General features: G+C 39.5%; 1 protein-coding gene across 4 annotated transcripts in view; it reads left to right on the forward strand.

The window, feature by feature from the left end:
- Positions 1–24032, forward strand: part of trmt11 (tRNA methyltransferase 11 homolog) — an 86962-nt gene that overhangs the window by 29346 nt on the left and 33584 nt on the right. For 3 of the 4 annotated variants that reach the window (XM_063070549.1, XM_063070559.1, XM_063070577.1), the window contains 6 exons: positions 2776–2932; positions 4915–4995; positions 7138–7302; positions 8172–8244; positions 14106–14237; positions 22363–22497. In XM_063070549.1, coding sequence (XP_062926619.1) covers positions 2776–2932; positions 4915–4995; positions 7138–7302; positions 8172–8244; positions 14106–14237; positions 22363–22497 — 743 coding nt within the window. The remainder of the gene's footprint in view (positions 1–2775; positions 2933–4914; positions 4996–7137; positions 7303–8171; positions 8245–14105; positions 14238–22362; positions 22498–24032) is intronic. The other variant, XM_063070568.1, reaches the window with a different exon arrangement.

Raw genomic sequence — 24032 nt, forward strand, 5'->3', positions numbered from 1 at the left:
GTCGTATCGCTCACGAAGGAGACGCATTCTGTCTCCTAGAGATGAACGTACTTCGACGCGAAAAGTGCAAATCAATCCCAGAACAGCAGCAAAGGACCTTGTGAAGATGCTGGAGGAAACAGGTAGACAAGTATCTATATCCACAGTAAAATGAGTCCTATATCAACATAACCTGAAAGGCTGCTCAGCAAGGAAGAAGCCACTGCTCCAAAACCGCCATTAAAAAAAAGCCAGACTACAGTTTGCAAGTGCACATGGGGACAAAGATCTTACTTTTTGGAGAAATGTCCTCTGGTCTGATGCAAGAAAAATTGAACTGTTTGGCCATAATGACCATCGTTATGTTTGGAGGAAAAAGAGTGAGGCTTGCAAGCCGAAGAACACCATCCCAACCATGAAGCATGGGGGTGGCAGCATCATGTTGTGGGGGTGCTTTGCTGCTGGAGGGACTGGTGCACTTCACAAAATAGATGGCATCATGAGGAAGGAAAATTATGTGGATATGTTGAAGCAGCATCTCAAGACATCAGCCAGGAAGTTAAAGCTCGGTCGCAAATGGGTCTTCCAAATGGACAATGACCCTAAGCATACCTCCAAAGTTGTGGCAAAATTGCTTAAGGACAACAAAGTCAAGGTATTGGAGTGGCCATCACAAAGCCCTGACCTCAATCCGATAGAAAATTTGTGAGCAGAACTGAGAAAGCGTGTGCGAGCAAGGAGGTCTACAAACCTGACTCAGTTACACCAGTTCTGTCTGGAGGAATGGAACAAAATTCCAGCAACTTACTATGAGAAGCTTGTGCAAGGCTATCCAAAACATTTCACCCAAGTTAAATAATTTAAAGGCAATGCAACCAAATACTAACAAAGTGTATGTAAACTTCTGACCCACTGGGAAAGTGATGAAAGAAATAAAAGCTGAAATAAATCATTCTCTCTACTATTATTCTGACATTTCACATTCTTAAAATAAAGTAGTGATCCTAACTGACCTAAGACAGGGAATGTTTTCTAGGATTAAATGTCACGAATTGTGAAAAACTGAGTTTAAATGTATTTGGCTAAGGTGTATGTCAACTTCTGACATCAACTGTATGTACTTAATATCGTCCAGACAAATCATCCGGGTTAATTGGAACCTGTGCACTGTCCTAACCATTCATTCCCTTCACTAGCTCTGCATTGTTTGTTCTCAGCTCAACCTGCTGCAGTTACTCACTAAGATCACTGACAGCATCTCCCAAGCCTGCAATATCTTCTACAACAAGGACAAGGGCAGCAGGTGAATGGGAACTCCATGATCTTCAGGATGCCCTTTAAGTTCTGCATCATCCTGACTTGAAATCTATGAGCATTCCATGACCTTTGTTGGATCAAAATTCTGAGTTCCAGCCCAAAAACGTTATGAACGTACCTTCACCAGAAGGACTGCAGCAGGTCTAGATGTAGTCTTCCCCAGAATCATTTCAAGAGCAGTCAGGGATAGGCTGTAACAAGAATGAAGGATCAGGGATCAGTTTATGCGCCATATATATTTACGTACTTACTTGCTGCCCATTATGCTGCTGGTGTTTAAGGCAGTAGTGATGGTCCTCCATTTCTGGCCATGTTCAGAGCTTCCTTCATCATGTCAGTACCTTCCTCTCAGTTTTCACAGCTGACAGTCGTGCAAGACCTGGGTGGAGACTCAGGAATGTGGTCACTCTCGGATTTAGAAGGATTCTTCATTGCTGTTTCTGTAACAATTGTTTTTTGGACCAGTCAGGGTTGTTAGCCCTGAGCTGAACCCCTGAACCTGGAGGACCGGTGGACCACTCTTAGTCTGGCCTCTACCCTTTATCCTGTATGGCATGGATGACCCTACCAAGAGCCAAAGCATAAAGTGCAGACTCCAGCCACCGTAGCTCTCCAGGTCATTGAGGCACACAAGCCTCCAAACCCTATGATAAGGTTGTGGCCCTCTTGGAGGATGGACATTTACATGTGTTGGATATTTGCTGTGGTGCGTTGGTGTGATAGGCAACAGAAAACAACACCATGCAACAATTATAAAGAATAAAAAGTGATACAAAAAGTTGGCCTTCTCAGCAGCACACACATTCTAAGTGTTAGATATGCAAAATACTGGAGGAACTCAGCAGGTCAGGCAACATCTGTGGAAATAAATAAACAGTTGACGTTTCTTGAAGGATCTTCTCTACCTCACCCACCTGGCTCCACCTGTCATGTTCTGGCTTTTACTCCTTCTCCCACCACCCCCCGCCCCCACCATTTTATTATTCTGGCATCTTCCCCCTTCCTTTCCACCTGATGAAGGTGTTGGCCCAAAACATCAGTCATTTATTCATTTCCATAGGTACTGCCTGACCTGCTGAGTATTAAAACAACGCACACAACATGCTGGAGGAATTCAGCAGGCCGGGCAGCATCAGTGGAAAAGAGTACGGTCGACTTTCCAGGCCGAAACCCTTTGGCAGGACGTGGTCCTCCAGCATTGTGTGTGTGTGTTGCTCAGATTTCCAGTGTCTGCAGGTTTTCTCTTGTTTCTATATGTATGACTCTGGATTTCCAGCATCTGAAGAATCTCTTGTGTTTGTAAATAAATATTATTCTTTGTAATGAGAGCTGGTAAATTCAGCAGTTTGGTTAAAACTTGAAATTTGGATTACAAGATTGTGATAATCCTTTTTTGATCAGGAAAGCAAAAGATAACATATTCTTTTAAAATCTTTTGGAGAAGTAATGAAGTAAATGTTGATTTTGTTTCCTCTTTAGATTGCTGATGGTCAGAGGGAGCTAATCAACTTGTACAGTGTGAAGAAACGTCACTTCATTGGTAATACCAGCATGGACGCCTGCCTTTCCTTTTTAATGGCAAATCACGCTAAAGCAGGAGCCAACAACTTGGTTTTTGATCCATTTGTGGGAACAGGTAAGAAGGAGTCGACTGACACCGACACCGACACCCAGCATTTCAGCCAGTACAGCACAACGCACAGAATCTGCTTGTCTCAAAGTAGTCACTGTTAGGGAATGTTTGTGGCATTTATAAACATTCAGAAACACTCAGCTGATTAAGTTTGTCAGAAAGTAATACAAACATGTACACCCACACAATTACAATTAAAACTGATTTCAAACACTAATTTTTATCTGCCTTTCTCCACAGAGCAGATTTCTCCCATTCATTTCATGGAGCCTGTTCTTTTTGCTCCATAGATATGGCACAGGCCCCAGACGGATTTCCCAGCATGAGCAGTGGGTATCTGATAAAGCTGGTAGATTCAGTGTTTGTGTGAGTGGCAGTCTATGCTTGGGATTAGCCCAGTTACAAACTTAACTGTCAACAGATCTAGATGGATGTTAGCAGATCCACAATAATTAAAATCAGTAAGAACGATGGTCTGTTCTCTCAAGCACTTTCAGTGTTATTGTGCTCACAAGCTCTTTCAGTGTTAGAGTGGTTATCTGAGACTTATCCCACTGTTCAAAAAAATCACTTTCTCTTGAAATGCCAAGCTGTTACTTTTCTCAGCAACACACACAAAATGCTGGAGCAACTCAGCAGGTCAGACAGCATCTATGGAGGGTAATGAACAGTCAACGTTTTGGGCCAAGATCTATCATCGGGATTAACCATAACCTTTCATTTACCATAAACTTGTGCCATAATGGTGCCATAACCTTTTTCTCAACTGGGCATATAACGAACAAACAAATCCTTTTCTCATATTTAGTGGGCAAGTGGAGCAACTTTATGGAAAAAAGTACTCCATGTGTTAAAAATCTGAAAGTAATCCCCAAACTGCTGGATTCACTCAGCAGGTTATGAAGCATCTTGAGAAAGATAAAGAAATGTAAGATTTTAAGTTGAAGACTGGTTGATCCTGCCAGTGGCATATGCTTAAGATTAAGCCAAACATGTCATAACACACATGAACATGAGAAATTCTGCAGATGCTGGAAACCCCAAGCAACACCAGGTGCAGGAGGAACTCAGCAGATCAGCAGCATCTATGGAAATGAATGAGCAGTCGATGTTTGGGGCTGAGACCTTTCTTCAGTACTAGAAAGGAAGTGGGAAGGTTCTGGAATGAAAAGGTGTGGTGAGGGGAAGGAGGATAGCTGGGAGATGATAGGTGAAGCCAGGTGAGTGGGAAAGGTAAAGGGCTGGAGAGGAAGTAATCTGATAGGAGAGGACCGTGGACTATGGGAGAAAGGGAAGAAGGAGGGGACTCGGGGAGGTGATAGGCAAGTGAGAAGAGGGCAGAGGCCGGAGTGGGGATTAGAAGAAGAGGAGAGGGGGAGCGTAATTTTTTTACTGGAAGGAGCAATCAATATTCATGCCACCAGGTTGGAGGCTACCAACACGGAATATAAGGTATTGCTCCTCCACCCTGAGGGTTGCCTCATCATAGCACAAGAGGAGGCCATGGATTGACATGTCAGAATGGGATTGGGAATCAGAATTAAATATTTGGCCACAAGGAAGTTCCACTTTTGGTGGATGAAGAGGAGATGCTCGACCCACATGGCTCAATGAGTGAAACTGCGAATGGCTCATTAAATCCTAACAAGGGAAGGATAGACAAGTTAACATTAAAAACCCTACGGTTGTTGATTCAGCATTACACAATTCAACAAACCTGTGTTCTGTCATATGTACTCAGTGCATTAGCTACACTCTGACTATCTTTCAGGGTCACACTAAGTCGTTAAGATAATTTTCAAACTTCAGAACTACCATCTAGGAAGCTCTTTATGTTGGTTTTAGGACAGTTTTTTGGGGATTCCTTCACAATTCCAGTGGGAGATGGGACAAACTCTGGCTGTTTCAATATAATGTTCTATAATGGTCAGTCTATTAGTCTGTTTTGCCGTTCATATTATATAATCACATTTTGGTTTCTTCAGGCAGTCTTCTCGTTGCTTGTGCTCATTTTGGTGCATACGTATGTGGGACCGATATTGACTACAACATTATTCATGGGCGTGGTAAGAACCAAGACTTTTATTAACATTCATTATACTTGCATATGTAATCTATCTTTACTGATGTCTCGTTTAAAAAAAAGTAAGTTACTTTGCTGTACCTGAGAAAGTTTTGTTTGGTTTAAAAAAAGAGTCTGATTACATTTTTCCTTGTTAACTTAAATGAGTTAATTTTTAAATTAACGCAACACGCATCAAAGTTGCTGGTGAACGCAGCAGGCCAAACAGCATCTATAGGAAGAGGTGCAGTCGACGTTTCAGGCCGAGACCCTTCGTCAGGACTAACTGAAGGAAGAGTGAGTAAGGGATTTGAAAGTTGGAGGGGGAGGGAGAGATCCCCCCCTCCCCCTCCAACTTTCAAATCCCTTACTCACTCTTCCTTCAGTTAGTCCTGACGAAGGGTCTTGGCCTGAAACGTCGACTGCACCTCTTCCTAGAGATGCTGCCTGGCCTGCTGCGTTCACCAGCAACTTTGATGCGTGTTGCTTGAATTTCCAGCATCTGCAGAATTCCTGTTGTTTGCGTTTTAATTTTTAAATTAGATTGGATTAGCTTTATTTGAGACAATCACATTAAAATGTACAGTGAACCAATGCACATAAAATGCAGGAGGAGCTCGGCAGGCCAGGCAGCATCTATGGAAAAGAGTACACAGTGGACGTTTTGGGCTGAAGCCCTTCTTGAGGACCTGATGACGGTGGAGGTGGGTGGAGGTCAGATCATCAGATATATTTAGTATGCAGATAAATACTTGAAGGATCAAGGTGGGCTATGGTGATCTGGCACAGCAGAGCGTGTGGGCAAGAAAGTGGCAAATAAAATATAATGTTGGAAAATGCATGGTCATGCACTTTGGTAGAAGAAATAAATGTGCAGAACACCTTAAAGGTTAACTTGCAAGTTGTGTCGGTAGTGAGGAAGGCAGATGCAATGTTAGCACCTTTCTAGAATACAAGTGAGGCCTTACCTTGAGTATTGTGAACAGATTTGGGCCCCTCATCTAAGAAAAGATGTGCAGGCATTAGAGGGCGTTCAGAGGAGGTTCGCAAGGATGATTTTGGGAATTACGAGGGACGTTTGATGACTCTGGGTCTGTACTCGCTGGAATTTAGAGGGATGAGGGGGTATCTCATTGGAACCTTTCAAATGTCGAAAGGCTGAGACAGTGTAGATGTGGAAAGGATGTTTCCCACGGTGGGTAGAGGGGGGTGTCTAGGACAGGAGGGCACAGCCTCAGGATAGAGGGGCATCCATTTAAAACAGAGGCGGAGAAATTTCCTCAGCCAGAGGGAGGTGAACTTGCAGAATTTATTACCACAGGCAGCTGTGGAGGCCAGATCGTTGGGTGTATTTAAAGTGGAGCGTGATAGATTCTTGATTGGACATGGCGTCAAAGGTTTCGGGGAGGAGGCCAGGGCGTGGGGTTGAGGAGGGGAATACAAAGGATCAGCCATGATTGAGTGGCAGAGCAGACTCGATGGGCCAAATGGCCTAATTCTGCTCCTGTGTCTGGTCAGAGGAGCTGAGGCTAGCATGGAGAATCTATTACCATATGGGATGGTGGGGTAGTCTTAGCCATTGGACATAGGAGCAGAATTAGGCCATCTAGTACCCTCCCACATTCCAGAGATGTTTGGTTAGGGTTAGTGAGACGTGGGCATGCTGTGTTGGTGCTGGAAGTGTGGTGACACCTGTTGGCTGCCCACTGATTTAATTTGATTTTTTATTTCATTGAGATACACACAGGGCTCTTCCGGCCTTCCGAGCTGTGCTGGCCAGCAATCCCCCAGTTTAACCCTAGCCTGATGATGGGACAATTTACAGTGACCAATTCACCTACCAACCGGCGCATCTTTGAACTGTGGGAGCACCCGGGAGAAAACCACGCAGTCATGGGGAGAACGTATAAACTCCTCAGAGGCAGTGGTGGCAATTGATCCTGGGTCGCCTGTACAATGAAGTCTTGTGCTAACCACTTCGTTACTGTGTTAACCCATTTGCTGTAAACAGTGCACTTCATTGTTGTTTCAATGTACAAGTGATAAATAATGCTAATATTTATCTTTAATCTTCAAGAGAGCTCTCAACTAAAGGTAGGTTTTGTTATTTTGGGATGATTAATATATTATTTCTATAAATCTACAGGCAAGGCCAGTAGGAAGAACCAGAAATGGAGAGGACCTGATGAAAACATCCGGGCTAACCTCCGGCAGTATGGCCTGGAGAAATTCTATGTTGACGTGCTCGTTTCAGACACTTCCAAAAATATATGGAGGAAGGCGAATATTTTTGATGCAATCATTACAGATCGTAAGTTGATTTTGAAGAAAACACATGATGTTATGTTAGGTTATGCTTTGTGAAGTCACCGCAAATTGATCAGTCAGAATCAGATTTATTATCACGAACTTGTGATCTGGAGTTTGTTGTTTTGCAGCAGTAGTTCTGTGCAAAGACATAAAAATCTATACATTATAAAGAATAGATGGTGCTAAAAAAATGAATTAATGGGGTAGTCTCATGGGTTTAGAGTTTGTTCAGAGATCGGATTGCCTTGGGGAAGAAACTGGTCCCGAATGATATCAATATGGGTCTTCAGGCTTTTGTACCTCCTCACTGATGGTAATAATGTTGCAGGTGGTGAGGGCCCTTCATGATGGATGCCTCCTTTCTGAGGCACTGCCTCTTGAAGATGGGGAGGGTTGTGTCCACGTTGGAGCTGACTGAATCTACAACCCTCAGTAGCCTCCAGTGATTCTGTGTATTTAACCCTCCATACCAGGTGGTGATGTACTAAGTCACCACAAACTCCTGACAGAGCCGCTCATGTCCCTTCTGCTTCTAAGGTATTGACAGCCTGGGAACTAGAGGCTCCTTACCTTTTCCACCGCTGACCCAATGAGGACACATTTCCTCTTCCTGAAGTTCACAATCAATCCCTTGGTCTTGCTGACATGAAGTGCGAAGGTTGCTGTGGCAACACCTCTCAACCAGTTGACCTGTCTCACTCCTGTGAGCCTCCCCCTGAGTTTTAAAAAATGCTTATGTCAGTACCATTGCATTAAAATTAATGTTGTTGAATTGACTCAAAAATGAGCATAAAATAAAGCAGTGTTAACTTCCTTAATTGTTAAAAATGTGAATTCCTCCTTGACAACTTAAAGTACTTTTCTTTTAAGCTCCATATGGTATCAGGGAATCTACGCGAAAAACAGGATCACAGAAAGGAAGTATAAAACCAGCAGAAGAATAGTAAGTTTAAATTTGACTTAAATATTTAAATACAATTGCTATCTATGTCTCAACTCTATAAACCACTGTTAATGTACCAAAGTTTTAAAAAATTATTTGGGAATTTGAAATTATTTTATAAAACTATAGGAAGGATGTGGAAGCATTGGAAAGGGTACAGAGGGGACTTACCAGGATGCTGCCTGGTTTAGAAAGTATGCATTATGATCAGAGATTAAGGGAGCTAGGGCTTTACTCTTTGGAGAGAAGGAGGATGAGAGGAGACATGGTAGAGGTGCACAAGATAATAAGAGGAATAGACAGAGTGGATAGCCAGCGCCTCTTCCCCAGGGCACCACTGCTCTATACAAGATGACATGGCTTTAAGGTAAGGGGTGGGAAGTTCAAGGGGGATATTAGAGGAAGGTTTTTTACTCAGAGAGTGGTTGGTGCGTGGAATGCACTGCCTGAGTCAGTGGTGGAGGCAGATACACTAGTGAAGTTTAAGAGACTACTAGACAGGTATATGGAGGAATTTAAGGTGGGGGCTTATACGGGAGGCAGAGTTTGAGGGTCGGCACAACATTGTGGGCTGAAGGGCCTGTACTGTGCTGTACTATTTTATGTGCTATGTTCTATGTTCTATCTTCTAAAACATTGTGTGTAAGTCTTCTTCATAAAACCTTCTAGCAGTCTGAGGGATGTATCATCTTGACGTCTTTCCTTCATTGGCTACTGTGTGAAGATAAATTATAAAGAGAGACTATTCCCATCTCCAAATAGCTCCTGTTGTGGGGTGGATGAAATCATCGGACACTGGTAGATACAAAGCAGCTTCTTTATTCGACACAACAAGGTACAGAAGCATCATATGGAGACCCTTTGGTGGAAAAGACTGTTAGCTCAATGTGGGCTCAATATTCATATGCTAAACACAACATACTATTTACCAAGTTATAGTCAATGCACAGCTGATGCTTCCTTTTGAAGCTACATATAAAACTTCACACCTTCTGACTTCATCCTTTCCTCCCGACGCCAACATGTCTGGGTTGGTACAGCATTTAGGAATGCAAGTTAAATCCACAATACATTTAATTGGTATTGTATGTGCTAACATAGAGGACAATTAATATTTATAAAGTATAGATAAGGCTGTCTTCGAAACTACCTGTAAACTTCACACTTCCACCCGCAGCGTCTGGCTAGTATTCTGATATTCACAGTTTTCAGGAAATGCATTGTTGTGAACTGAATCCACAGTACTTAGTCAAAACAGAAGATTGATGGCCAGAGGCATTTAAGTGTAAATGAGTCATCTACCCAAAAACTCACTCTAACAGCTCCCTTCACCTTACTTTGTATGATATTTGTCAACAAGGAACAGAGTGCAATTTTGAACACTGCTGGTGGGATTATGAATTGTGAGGAGGATGCAAAGAGGCTTCAAGTGACTTAATGGCACAGTTAGCATAGTAGTTAGTGTTCACTATTACAGCGCCAGTGACTCAGATTCAGTTCCTGCCGCTGTCTGTAAGGAGTTTGAACTGTGTGGGCTTCCTCTGGGTGCTTCACTTTCCTCCCCCATTCCACAGTCGGGTTAGTTGGTTAATTGGTCATGTGGGTATAATTGTGAGCTTGTTGGGCTGGAAGACCTGTTTATCTAAATAAACAGTACTGTGCAAAAATCATGGCTAATAGACTAATGAGGACAAATGTGATCCACTTCAAAAGGGAAGAAGCATAATAGTAATGTATTATTCAAATAATGTTCTCGTACAGTGGTCACTGCAAGCAAACAAGCAGGTGTAGCAAGCAGTTAAGGCAAATGGCATTTTAACTTTTACAGTGACAAGATTTATGAACAGGAGCAAGATGCCTTGCTACAATTACACTGGGCTTCAGTGAGACCACACTTCAAAGTTCAAAGTAAATTTTGTTATCACCGTATGTCACCATATACCTTGAGATTCATTTTCTTGTGAGCAAATCTATAGAATAGTAGCTATAACAGGATCAATGAAAGATCAGCCTGAGTGCAGAAGACAACAAATTGTGCAAATGCAAATATAGATACATAGCAATAAATAATGAGAACATGAGATAATGAGATAGAGTCCTTAAAGTGAGATCATTGGTTATTGGAAACATCTCAGTGGATGAGAGAGTGAGTTTAGTTATCCACTTTTATTCAAGAGCCTGATCGTTGAAGGGTAGTAACTGTTCTTGAAACTGGTGGTGCGAGTCCTAAGGCTCTTTTACCTTCACTTGATGCCACCTGCGAGAAGAGAGTATGGCCTGGGTGGTGGGGATCTCTGATGATGGATGCTGCTTTCCTGTGACAGCATTTCATATACATGTCAATCTTGGAGTATCCAAGAAAGGATATTTGTCATAGAGAGAGTATAACAAGGATTCACCAGTTTGAGTCACTGTGGTGGAACTGCCATATTAGGTTAACTAGATTTCTATTCACCAGACTTAGAAGGATGAGAGGGAATCTAATTGAAAGTTACAAAGTTCTGATGGGACTAAGTGAATTGGATGGAAGAGAAATGTATCCCATAGCTATGGTGTCTAGAATGTAGGGGCACTCTCTCAGGTTATAAGAGATCTGGTTCTGAGATGAAAAGGCATTTCTTCTCTCGGAGGGTGGTGGTGAACATAAGCCAAGTTGCTGAATAAATATATGGAATAAATAAATATATTTCAGGACTAAAGGAACTGGGGAAAGCAGGAGAGAATGTTATTATGATAGAAGTAAACAAACGTCATTGAATGATGAACAGCACAATTTTTCATATATTTGTTGCTTTTAAAAACATGGTAACTTGAATACGTTTTTGAGAGGGAGCAACTGGGCAGAAGGGAAAGTAAAATATTTATAGTGATCTTTCTGCTTGTTTACAGCTCTGTTTTGGCATTGCTGTTGTCTTCAACAATTGATGATTAGGGCAGGAATCTCATGAAAATATGCAGATTAGGATTCTACCTGACAGATGACCCATTTAAAATTTAAGTTATTGTGGCCAGAAGAAGAAATTGTGCTTCTGAGGATCAAGAAGTAGTTTGGGCTCAGGTCTGGAATTAACCTCCCTCTCGAATAGTAATACTCTGTTGTACAGCACTAAGCTTAAATTACTGGGCCATCAAAAGGCACTGAGCCACCTTTAAATACTTGTTTTGAATGAAGCTGTGGATGTCTGGATGTCTGGATGTTAAAAGAACGTTATATATGAGAAAGAATTTTTTCCCGGGGCCACTTCTTGTTGACTTGATGTTTTCCGTTAGTTTTATTTCTTGGTATTAACTTCATCCACCAGGTGGCAGTCGTGTGTCTGATATTGCATCTTTAACTCCACTAAGAGAGGGAGGGGCTGATCTGTAATTCATGAATTCAAGGTTATTTTCCTTTAGCTTTGTATAAATAGGTAAAACATGCTGACTGTAATAAAGAATAAATTTTAAAATAATCTGTGGGTCGATGATCAATGTTGCTGACTACCAAAGATCAAGCATCAACAAACTGAATAATACAATCCTGAACAAAATAAGATATAGGAGTAGAATGAGGCCAATTGGCCCATCGAGTCTGCTCCACCATTTCAGCACAGCTGATCCATTTTCCCTGTCAGCCCCAATCTCCTGCTATCTTCCCGTATCCCTTCATTTTTAGAATGGACCTTTTCAGAATGGCAGGCAGTGACTAGTGGGGTACTGCAAGGCTCAGTGCTGGGACCCCAGTTGTTTACAATATATATTAATGACTTGGATGAGGGAATTAAATGCAGCATCTCCAAGTTTGTGGATGACACGAAGCTGGGTGGCAGTGTTAGCTGTGCGGAGGATGCTAAGAGGATGCAGGGTGACTTGGATAGGTTGGGTGAGTGGGCAAATTCATGGCAGATGCAATTTAATGTGGATAAATGTGAAGTTATCCACTTTGGTGGCAAAAATAGGAAAACAGATTATTATCTGAATGGTGGCCGATTAGGAAAAGGGGAGGTGCAACGAGACCTGGGTGTCATTATACACCAGTCATTGAAAGTGGGCATGCAGGTACAGCAGGCGGTGAAAAAGGCGAATGGTATGCTGGCATTTATAGCAAGAGGATTCGAGTACAGGAGCAGGGAGGTACTACTGCAGTTGTACAAGGCCTTGGTGAGACCACACCTGGAGTATTGTGTGCAGTTTTGGTCCCCTAATCTGAGGAAAGACATCCCTGCCATAGAGGGAGTACAAAGAAGGTTCACCAGATTGATTCCTGGGATGGCAGGACTTTCATATGAAGAAAGACTGGATGAACTGGGCTTGTACTCGTTGGAATTTAGAAGATTGAGGGGGGATCTGATTGAAACGTATAAAATCCTAAAGGGATTGGACAGGCTAGATGCAGGAAGATTGTTCCCGATGTTGGAGAAGTCCAGAACGAGGGGTCATAGTTTGAGGATAAGGGGGAAGCCTTTTAGGACTGAGATTAGGAAAAACTTCTTCACACAGAGAGTGGTGAATCTGTGGAATTCTCTGCCACAGGAAACAGTTGAGGCCAGTTCATTGGCTATATTTAAGAGGGAGTTAGATATGGCTCTTGTGGCTACGGGGATCAGGGGGTATTGAGGGAAGGCTGGTGCAGGGTTCTGAGTTGGATGATCAGCCATGATCATAATAAATGGTGGTGCAGGCTCGAAGGGCTGAATGGCCTACTCCTGCACCTATTTTCTATGTTTCTATGTTTCTATTTCCTGACTAATCAAGAATCTATCTACCTCTGCCTTAAATATACCCAATGACTTGGCCTCCGCAGTCATCTGTGGCAAATTGTTCCACTGATTCACTACTCTCTGGGTGAAGAAATTCCTCCTCATCTCCGACCTGAAATCGAGTGTTTACTATAGAAACTCAAAGAGTATAGGTAAAACTATTTGAGTCTCGTACCTATTCTGGCTAATACATTGAGAGAGACATTCACTGCTGGATGTCTTAGTATGTGAAGTCTTAGTTTTGAAGAAAAGCCAGAAGAATCTGTGCTTATATTTCAGGTTGTTCCAAGAATTACCAGAGAAAAGGAGAGGAAAAAAAATGCTAGATGCTAGAAAGGTCATCAAAAAGGATGATCAATTTGGATTTATTCAGAGAGAAATTGAGTTAATTAAGATTTAGTTGGCCCTTTGGGAATATAGAATCTGAATTGCCTTCCTATTGGTATTCACTTTATGAGTAGTTTAATATTAAATAGAAATACTTAGTTTTCTACTTGGCAAAACTAAAATTTCTTACCTGTTCTTACTCTCCCACAACCAACATCACATTTATCAGATTGTTCTCTTCACAGTCACACAGTTAAGAGGTAGTTTCAGTGAGAGGTTGGCATTTATCCTTTACTATATACAGTGCTGTGCAAAAGTCTTAGGCACATATATATAACCAGGGTGCCTAAGACCTTTTCACAGTCCTGTGTTTGCCAACGTGGAGCAGAGAGCGAGTTTGTAAATTTGGCGGGAGCAAAGGATGTTGGGAATAGTGAGGGTGGAGCGCCACAGGAGGGGGGTGGGGCAGGTGGCAGAGAAGGAGTGCCAGGGCGGTGGGTGGCATGGGTACAGATACACCCAACCATGAGACACCAGGCAAAGTCATTTGATAGAGACCCAGATCAGGATCAGATTTATCATCACTCGCATATGTCATGAAATTTGTTTATTTTTGCAGCAGCAGCAGTGCATAAAATGACCACAATACTGTACAAAGAGATAAATCTAGCTTTTATTGTTAAGACACAGGAAAAGTAGATCACAAAAAGAATCGAATTAGGGCTTCTTGCTTAATAAAGTTTGTGTGTCACCTGAAAAATGATTGATTGGAATTGTTTGTTTTATGTCTTTCAGTATTGAAAGTCACGTCCCAGTCTCCATGAATTATCATCTGAGTGATATTTTTATTGACCTACTGAACTTGGCCGCAGAAAACCTGGTCATGAATGGTCGGCTAGTATACTGGCTACCTGTGTATAAACTGGAGTATGTATCAATTTATTTTTGTCCTTAATGAAAATTATACCGTCTTATATTTGAACTTTTCAGGAACCTGTAAAAAGAAGTCTGGTCTTAGCCATGTATTTGATATTTTATGAATTGGTTTATTACATATATTTATCTCATGAAGCAAGCTATATTTTAAATTATAAGTGGCACTTCCTTGGACTAAGAATGTAAAATATATTCTTCAAAGTTATTCTTGATTCTCCTTTGATTTTTTTTTAATAGAAAAAACCCCTACTTGTTTAAGAAATACATGTCGAAAAGCAGTCCATTCCAAGAAAGACATGTAGAAGCAGGCTGTGATTCATCATCATCATTACCTGCTGTGTCATATGACGTCGGCGATCATGGTCTTTTGAGCACGATTGTTCTTGGCAAATTTTTCTACAGAAGTCACTTGCCATTACCTTCTACTGGGCAGTGTCTTTACAAGACAGGTGATCCCAGCCCTTCAGAGACTGTCTGCCTGATGTCAGTGGTCACATAACCAGGACTCGTGGTATGCACCAGCTGCTCATACGACCTGGCTTCACGTGACCCTGATTGGGGGGGAGAAGTTGGGGGTGCAGGGGTGCTCAGCAGGTTCTACACCTTGCACAAGGGTGACCTGCAGGCTAGCAGAGGGAAGGAGCATCTTACACCTCCTTTTGTAGAGAAAGATCTCCATCCCGCCACCCAAGGTCTGTGGTTAGAGTTTTGAAATTCTGTTTAAGAATTTATACCATCGAACCATTCCCCCATAAAGGGAATGGTTCGATGTTTTACCATATTGACACTATGTTTCAATTAAATATAGAAAAGCAAGTTAATGCAAAGTGAATTATTTTTGTTGGGCTGCTAGTTGGGAGGAGAGGTAACATTACTCAGTTGAAGTATCTGCACTTCATGCATTGTTGAAGTAGAGCATTTCCCCTTGGATGAATTCAATAGGAAGATGGTATCATAGATGAAATCTTACAACACCAAGGCACTTTTCCTTTCCCTTGTGACCCCTATGGCATAACTTGAAATATCTGCACAAAATGGAGTACAACTATCCAATTAACCTTCATTGACAGTACCTTGCCTTCAAGGCTGGCTTGCTTTTACACCAATTCTTTCGGTTATAAAGGGACTGATGAGTACAACAAGGTATTGGCAGATCTTGTCCGAGGTGATGGAGGTGAGGTGGGGCAAGTGAATCAGTCTGGTGAGTGAGATGGTTGAATTTTGGTGCATTCCAAATCTTCAGTTGGCTATTTTTTGCAATGCTGTTCACAGGAATGGTGTCACATGTGGTATTGTAACAATTGTGTTATCAGAAACATTTCACAAGTAAGATGAACTGCTCATATTATTGTAATATTGGAATGTTATTCAAATCTTCAGGATGTTATCTTGTTCTTGTGTTTCTGTTTCATGTGGCGCCGTGCGCAAAGTACTTACATTTGTTTGCATTGAAAAAAGAACCTCATTTAAATAGGCTTTTCCTTTTGAAAACAAACACATACTAAATATTGGAAGTAATGGTATGATTTCATAGAATGAATTATATCATAAAATCTTTCTTTAATAAAATTACTTTAAGCTGCAGATATTACTGCTCAATGGCAGCACGTTTTGCTCATGTGTTACATTGTGCTTTGCTCAGGCCAGCCCCATGATAAATATGCTTTTTAGTGTATCTCATCGAACAACTAATGGATTGAGATAGTTTTAAGTTCACCTCATGTAATGCTTTTTATTATGTGCAATGTCCAGAAATACATCCTCTTTCGCTACTTCAATTTCTGTTATCTATGTTAGTACATAATTCCCATCAACTTTAAATCCCCTTATTGCTGGGATGTTGTTTATATTCATTTGAAAATTCTGTATAAAATTTAGTTCGGAATATATTTTGGAATTATTTGCTTGCAGTGAAGTGTGTATCCAGGAGCTGCATGAGTATAGCATCATAAATATCTGGCTGAAGTAATAGAATCAAAGAGATGAACAGTATTTAAAGCTCGTGGGCAGAGAAATACCTTTTTCCAATATTTTTATTAGTTTCTACATAGAAGAATACAGAGTATAAGAAAGTATATATAAAAGGTCAAAAAAATTTTAAAAAACTACCAGTTACATTATATCTATTCTTAATAACAATCTCATTACCCTGTATTCATGTAAGTTAATCAATAGTTATATTGAAATATACTAATTTATAACAGAAAAAGAGTCTAACCCCTACCAAGACCGAAGCTGTTTATTAAGGAGAAAAAAAGGTAAAATAACTTCTCATATAATAAAAATTAATAATAGCCAACATCTGAATTTAAACAACAAATTGAAGGTTTTGAAAGTTTTGAAAATAATTCAGAAAAGGCCCCCACAATGTTTGAAAGTCTTGATGAGATTCAGAAATTGAACAACGAATCTTCTCAAAATCTAAGCATGACATAATGTCGCATAACCATTGAGCACGAGTAGGAGGAAAAACATCTTTCTATTTAAACAAAAGCACCCTCCTAGCTGTAAGAGAGCTAAAGGCCAAAATATGTAAATCAGATGTCTTCAGCTTGATATCTTGTCCTGCAACAATACCGAATAGGGCTGTCAGAGGATACGGCTTAAAATTGACTTTGGAAAGTAAAGAAAAAGTTTGAAAAACTTCCTTCCAATATTTTTCAAGACTCGGACAAGTCCAAAACATATGAAATAATGAAGCTTCTCCATTATTACATCTGTCACAGTGGGGAGATATATCCGAATAAAAACGAGAAAGCTTATCTTTAGTCATATGGATTCTATGTACCACCTTAAATTGTATTGCGAGCACATAGCGATGAAGTATTAACCAGTTTAAAAATTTCATTCCAAGGTTCCTCAGATATTGATGTCGGTAAATCTTGTTCCCAGAGATTCTTAATTCTGTCTGAAGGAACATTCCTCGTCTCCAGTAACATACCATAAATGTCAGATATTGAACCATTATAAAAAGGTGTCAAGTTAAAAATTATGTCTAGTAAGTTCTTATCTGAGCTTATAGGAAATGTGCATAATTGAGGTCTTAGAAAGTCTCTGATTAGTAGATACCTAAAAAAAAATGAGTTTTGGGTAAGCTATATTTAGCTGACAATTGCTCAAAATGAAAAAGAGATTTACTCCAACAAACAGATCCCAAAAACATTTAATACCCAACCTGTCCCATTCTTTAAAAACTAAATCAGTCATGGATGGTTTAAAAAAAATTAGAATAAGTGGGACCTGAAAGGGAAAATCAAAATGTTTTCTAAATTGTATCCAGATCCTCTGAGTATGTTTAACTATTAAATTATCAGTTAGTTTACTTACAAATGAAGGAAGTGAGGATCCAAGAAGAGAAATAATAGAAAATTTATTCACAGAGTTAGCTTCTAAAGAAACCCATACCGGACAGTCTACGCGATTAAATAACATAGCCAAAACTAAGATATCGTATATTAACTGCCCAGTAATAAAACCTAAAATTAGTTAAGGCTAAACCTCCAGACTTTTTAGGTTTTGGAAGATGAACTTTATTTAAACGAGGACGTTTATTTATCCATATATAGGAGGATAAACTAGATTCAAGGGAGTCAAGAAAGGATTTAGGAATAAAAACAGGTAAAGCCTGAAAAAGATATATAAATTTAGGTAGAATATTCATTTTAATAGAATTAATTCATCCGATCAACACTATTGAAAAAGGTGACCAATTTAGTGATATCCTTTTTACGTGGTTCAACAAAGTAAGTAAGTTTTTTTTAAACAGGTTCTTAGTTCTAAAATGGGAATGTCGGTTTTTCTTAGTCAGTAATTCTTAGTGACTGTTACACCCAAATAAGTAAATTCATTCCTTACAGTTTTAAAAGGGAGATTAGTATTAATTGATACCAAATTATTTAAAGGAAATAACTCACTCTTATGTAGGTTCAATTTATATCCTGAAAACTGGCTAAAACGGGTGAGTAAAGAAACTATGCAAGGTAGAGAGGTCTCAACATTAGAGATAAAAAAGCAATATGTCATCAGCGTAAAGCAAGATTTTATGGGTGATACCTCTCCTTAAAATACCACAGATATGATTAGATTCTCGAAAAGCAATGTCAAGGGGTTCTAAAGCTAGATCAAAAAGCAAAGGACTCAACGGACAGCCTTGTCTAGTTCCGCGGTGAAGTTTAAATGGTTTGGAATTTTGAAAGTTAGTATGAACCCAAGCAGAAGGAGATAGATAAAGTAATTTAATCTATTGAATAAAATCTGGTCCAGAATTAAATTTTTCTAAGGTTTAAATAAATAATTCCATTCAACCTGATTGAAGGCCTTCTCAGCATCTAAGGATATCACACATTCCAATATCTCTTGAGAAGGAGAGTAAATAACATATAATACACGACGTATATTAAAATGGGAATATAATTTAATATAAATTATATTAAATATAATTATACTAAAATTATATTAAATATACGAGCCAGAACTTTAGAAAGAATTTTAGTATCAACATTGAATAATGAAATTGGCCTACATTGACCAATAGATTGGGTCCTTGTTCTTTTTTAGTATAAGTGAAATAGAAGCTTCATAAAAATATTGAGGAAAACTACCCAATTTGAAAGAATCCATAAGGACTAAGAGTAACTGTGGTATAATTAATGAAGAAAAAGTCTTATAAAATTCTCCAGAAAATCCATCTGGACCCGGACCCGGAGCCTTCCCCGAGTGTAATGAACGTATAGCCTCGGCAATTTCCTCATAAGAAATGGGTTGATCCATCTGTTTGCAATTATTTGCAGAAGGTTCAGGAATATTTAATTGATGTAGAAAAATATTCATTACAGTATTATCTTTAGGGGAATCAGAACTATAAAGTTTAGAATAGAATTCTGTAAAGTTATCATTTATTTCAGAATAATCAGTTGTCCGATCACCATTAGTTTTGCAAATTTCTTTAATTTGTCGTTTAACTACAGAAGTTTTTAATTGGTTGGCCAATACTTTGCCTGATTTATCTCTGTGAATGTAAAATTGAGTTTTATCTTTAAGAAACACACATAAATGTTGCTGGTGAACGCAGCAGGCCAGGCAGCATCTCTAGGAAGAGGAGAAGACAGGAGGGGGAGGGATGGAGCCAAGAGTCTCCTATCATTTCGGATCTCCCCCTCCCCTTCCCACTTTCAAATCTCTTACTAGCTCTTCTTTCAGTTAGTCCTGATGAAGGGTCTCGGCCCAAAACGTCAACTGTACCTCTTCTTAGAGATGCTGCCTAGCCTGCTGCGTTCACCAGCAACTTTTATGTGTGTTGCTTGAAATTCCGGCATCTGCAGCTTTCCTCGTGTTTGCATTTATCTTTAAGAAGTTGAGTTTCAATTGGATATGAAGATCATATTTAGTTTTAACTTCAACGCGTCTTTTATATAAACAGGATCTCTAACTTCTGCTAAGGCCCCACCTCCCCCTCGTACCCCATCTGTTACTCATTTTTATGCACACATTCTTTCTCTCACTCTCCTTTTTCTCCCTCTGTCCCTCTGAATATACCTCTTGCCCATCCTCTGGGTCACCCCCCCCCCGTCTTTCTTCCCGGATCTCCTGTCCCATGATCCTCTCGTATCCCCTTTTGCCTATCACCTGTCCAGCTCTCGGCTCTATCCCTCCCCCTCCTGTCTTCTCCTATCATTTTGGATCTCCCCCTCCCCCTCCAACTTTCAAATCCCTTACTCACTCTTCCTTCAGTTAGTCCTGACGAAGGGTCTCGGCCTGAAACGTTGACTGCACCTCTTCCTAGAGATGCTGCCTGGCCTGCTGCGTTCACCAGCAACTTTGATGTATGTTGCTTGAATTTCCAGCATCTGCAGAATTCCTGTTGTTTTTCTGGAGCTATAGCATATTTTTGATCTAACTGGTTCAATTGTTTCAATTCTTTCTTTATTAGCTTTATTCTTAACACTGGCAGTATAAGAAATAATTTGTCCTCTAATATAGGCCTTGGAAGTATCCCATACAATAAGATTAGAAGTCTCTTCCTTTTTATTTTCTTCAAAAAACAAAATAATATGCTTGTCTAGAAATTTTAAAAATTCCTTATCAGATAACAAAGTTGTTATAAAACGTTGAAATCTGTTGGTTTGAGGAAGACCAGGGAGATTTAAAGATAGAAATACAGGAGCATGATCTGAAATAACTATCTCCTTATATTCACAGGAATGAACTGATGAAATCATTTGACTATCAATAAAAAAAATCAATTCTGGAATATGTATGATGAACATGAGGGAAAAAACGAGTACTCCCTATCTAAAGGATGTAAAAAAAAGCCAAACATCAACAATACCACATTTCAATAAAAAAGATTGAATAAACAAAGCTGATTTATTAAGAGACGCTGGCTTAGAAGATGATCGGTCTAAAATTAGGTCTAGCCAACAGTTAAAATCTCCTCCCATCACCAAAGAATAAAGATTCAGATCTGGTAAAAAAGACGCTCAAAGAATCCTGGATCATCTACATTTGGGGTATACACATTGGCAAATACTATTAATTTATTATCTGGTTTTCCTGAATCTATACCAAAACATCCATTAGTATCAGACACTACTTTATGTTGGACAAAGGAAAGTGTATTATCTATAAGAATGGAAACTCCTCTAGATTTGGCCTGAAAAGAAGAATGAAAACAAAGTCCGTTCCAATGGCTAAAAAAATGTGAATTATCACATTTACGTATGTGAGATTCTTGTAAAAAAAAATAATAGGGACCTTAAATTTCCTAATATAAGTAAAAACCTTCTTACGTTTAACAGGGTGATTTAACCCTTTCATGTTAAAACTAAATAAATTAATAGTAGGTCCATTTTTAATATTATTGAAAGGAAGGGTTAAAATGTAAGTTAAAACCAAGCCATAAACCTTGAGAAACGGTAACCAAGCAACAAGTGGCCAAAAATCCGAAAACAGCTTCTGAGAAAAAAAAACCAAACCCCCACCCACCTCCCAAAGAAAGAAGACCGACCAATAGAAAGTCGGCATCTACAACTACGGACAACCCCCCAAGAAAACCTGGTGATTGCTCCAATTAGTTTCAAGGTTATTTATATTCCAACCTAGACTAAACAATATCCAAACAAGAAAATCAATTCTCGTATATCAAAAATACAGTATTAAAACATATGAAAGGAAATTAGTTACGAAGGTTTACCAAAAGTAAAAGATACAATTATTCATACAGAAAGACATTAAGCATTTAATCTTATATCTCCAACTGCATCTCAGTGTGGTATGGCAATTGTCCCGTATCGGACCGCAAGGCACTCCAGTGTGTGGTGAAAACTGCCCAGTGGATTATCTGCACCCAATTGCCCACCATTGAGAACATCTACCATAAATGCTGCCTAGGCAGGGCGAAAAGCATTATCAAGGATGCATCTCACCTTAACCATGGACTTTTTACTCTCCTCCCATCCGGTAGGTGCTACAGGAGCCTCCGCTCCCGCACCAGCAGGCACAGGAAGAGCTTCTTCTCTGAGGCTGTGACCCTGCTGAACCTCACATCACAGCGCTAAGCAGTATTGCACCCATATTGTACTGTCTCAGTACTTTTATATTTGTGTGCTGTAGCACTTCCTTTTTATTCGCAGTTATTTTGTAAATAACGCTATTCTTTGCATTTCTGGTTAGATGCTAACTGCATATCATTGGCTTCATATCTGTACTTGGCACAATGACAATAAAGTTGAATCAAATCTAATCTAATCTAAAAACAGATTAAGCAGTTAGCCTTCAAATTTAAAAAATCTTTGTGCTTCAGCATTCAAACGAAACCATTCGAAGGATCCATCTTTAATGAGATTCTCAGTCAAACTGGGTAGCCAAGGGACGGGTTATATCACTTGTTAAAAAAAATCCCAATAAAGTTTATTTAAATTTAGCACGTTCCTGCATAAGCTCAAGTGAATAATCTTCGAGAAACTTAATATTCCACCCTATAACCAATCATACCCCTTTGACGGGATTTATGAATTAAAAATTTCTCATTTAATCTTGTGTCTTCATGTAAGGACAAACTAAACAGCTAGCCTTTGGATTTAACCTTCGGATTTTAAAAACCTTTGTGCTCCAACAGTCGAACGGAACCATTCGAAAGATCCATCTTTCAATGTGATTCTGAGTCGGGCTGGGCAAAAGGAAGGCTTGAAATCCTGATTAAAAAGCTCGGACAGAACTTCTTTGAACTTAAATCGTTCCTGCATAACCTCAGGCGAGTAATCTTCAACAATTCTAATCTTACAACCATGATAGTCAATCATGCCTCTTTGACGAGATTCATGAAATAAGAGTTCCTTTGTTTTAAATTCCTGAAAACAGATTATTACTGATCTTGATCTCTGACCCTTAGGAGGTCTAAACGCAGGAGATCTGTGAACTCGATCAATCATAGGCACAGCCATCAAAATCTCCGGAAATAATTCTTGCAAAAAGTTTGCAAAAAATTCCATAGAATGATTACCTTCAATTAATTCTTCAACACCCAGCACCTGCAGGTTGTTTCCTCTACTTCTATTTTCTAGGTTGATAATCTTCTGTCTTAACTTTTCGTTGGACTTCGATTGCTTTTCACAAAGCTTTTGCAACTCATCCACTTCCGTTTCCAGAAACGCCAAAATTTCTTCGTTATTTTTTATGCGTTTATCGTGTTTGTTAAGAGTTTGCTGAATAGAATCCAATTTACCATCTATTTGTTTAAATTCAGAGCTGAATTGTTGAAACTTCTCAGAGGCTTCTCGTGTATGACTTTGCAGCAAATCTATAATAGAATCCAGAGAAGCAGGGAAATCATCCTTTTTAGTACCTCTGGCCCTCCTTGTATCTATAATGAAAGAATGTCACACTTAAAAAAAGAAGTTTCAAGTCAGGTTGGAAATAGTAAGATAATTAAAGTTGGAGCACTGGCATATTGCTGTTACTCCATTAGCCACCACCAGGAAATCTCGTGGGCAGAGAAATACCAATCAGCCTGGCAGTTGTACACACAAAATATAACCCAGTGCAGCTCACATTTTTCCACTGGCTTGAAGGATCACAAATAAAAAAGTTCTGCCTGAAGTCTCCATTTTAAAAAGAGGCTGATTCACAATCTGGTAGCCGGCTGCAAACTATTTTGGAAATTGAGAAGGCAGCATTGCATTTGTTAATAGCACATTTTTGAATATTTTAATATAAAGCATTTCAACTCGTACATTTTAGCAAAATTTGAATGTGTACTAGATAGAGGAAACAGAGTAAATCTTGCTCTGAAAGCACTAACCCTGAGTTTCAGTCCCCTGTTACTGATTCATTAAATGGTAAAATGATCTTTAACTATTTATCCTCCTCAGTCTCTTTTTATAATTTGTCTGGCACATATTAAACTCTGTTCTTGTGTATAAAAACTAGTAACTTACTTTTGTTTCATCGTAAATATATCATCTTATCTATGTGGCACTCTTCCCAGGACTTTAATATCCTTTTGCTTGGCTTGAGCAAAATTAGATGCATTACTCTGACTGACCTCTGATTATATGTAACCATACAACCCCTTGGTTTTGTATTTGTGTTCTTTTATATATTTTTTTTAATAATTATTTTTATGGTACTCATGTCTTTAGCAATCGGTGCTTTAATACACCTGGGCTTTGTTTATATATCTTCTTCTTTGAAAATTGAAGTAATTTGTTTCCATTTTTTTATACTTGGGCTGAGTGACCCTTTTGTAAGCAAGCTCTCAGGACTGAGCTTAGTTTGTTTTCACTCCAG

This window comes from Mobula hypostoma, chromosome 2, assembly GCF_963921235.1.
Source record: "Mobula hypostoma chromosome 2, sMobHyp1.1, whole genome shotgun sequence".
NCBI lineage: Eukaryota > Metazoa > Chordata > Chondrichthyes > Myliobatiformes > Myliobatidae > Mobula > Mobula hypostoma.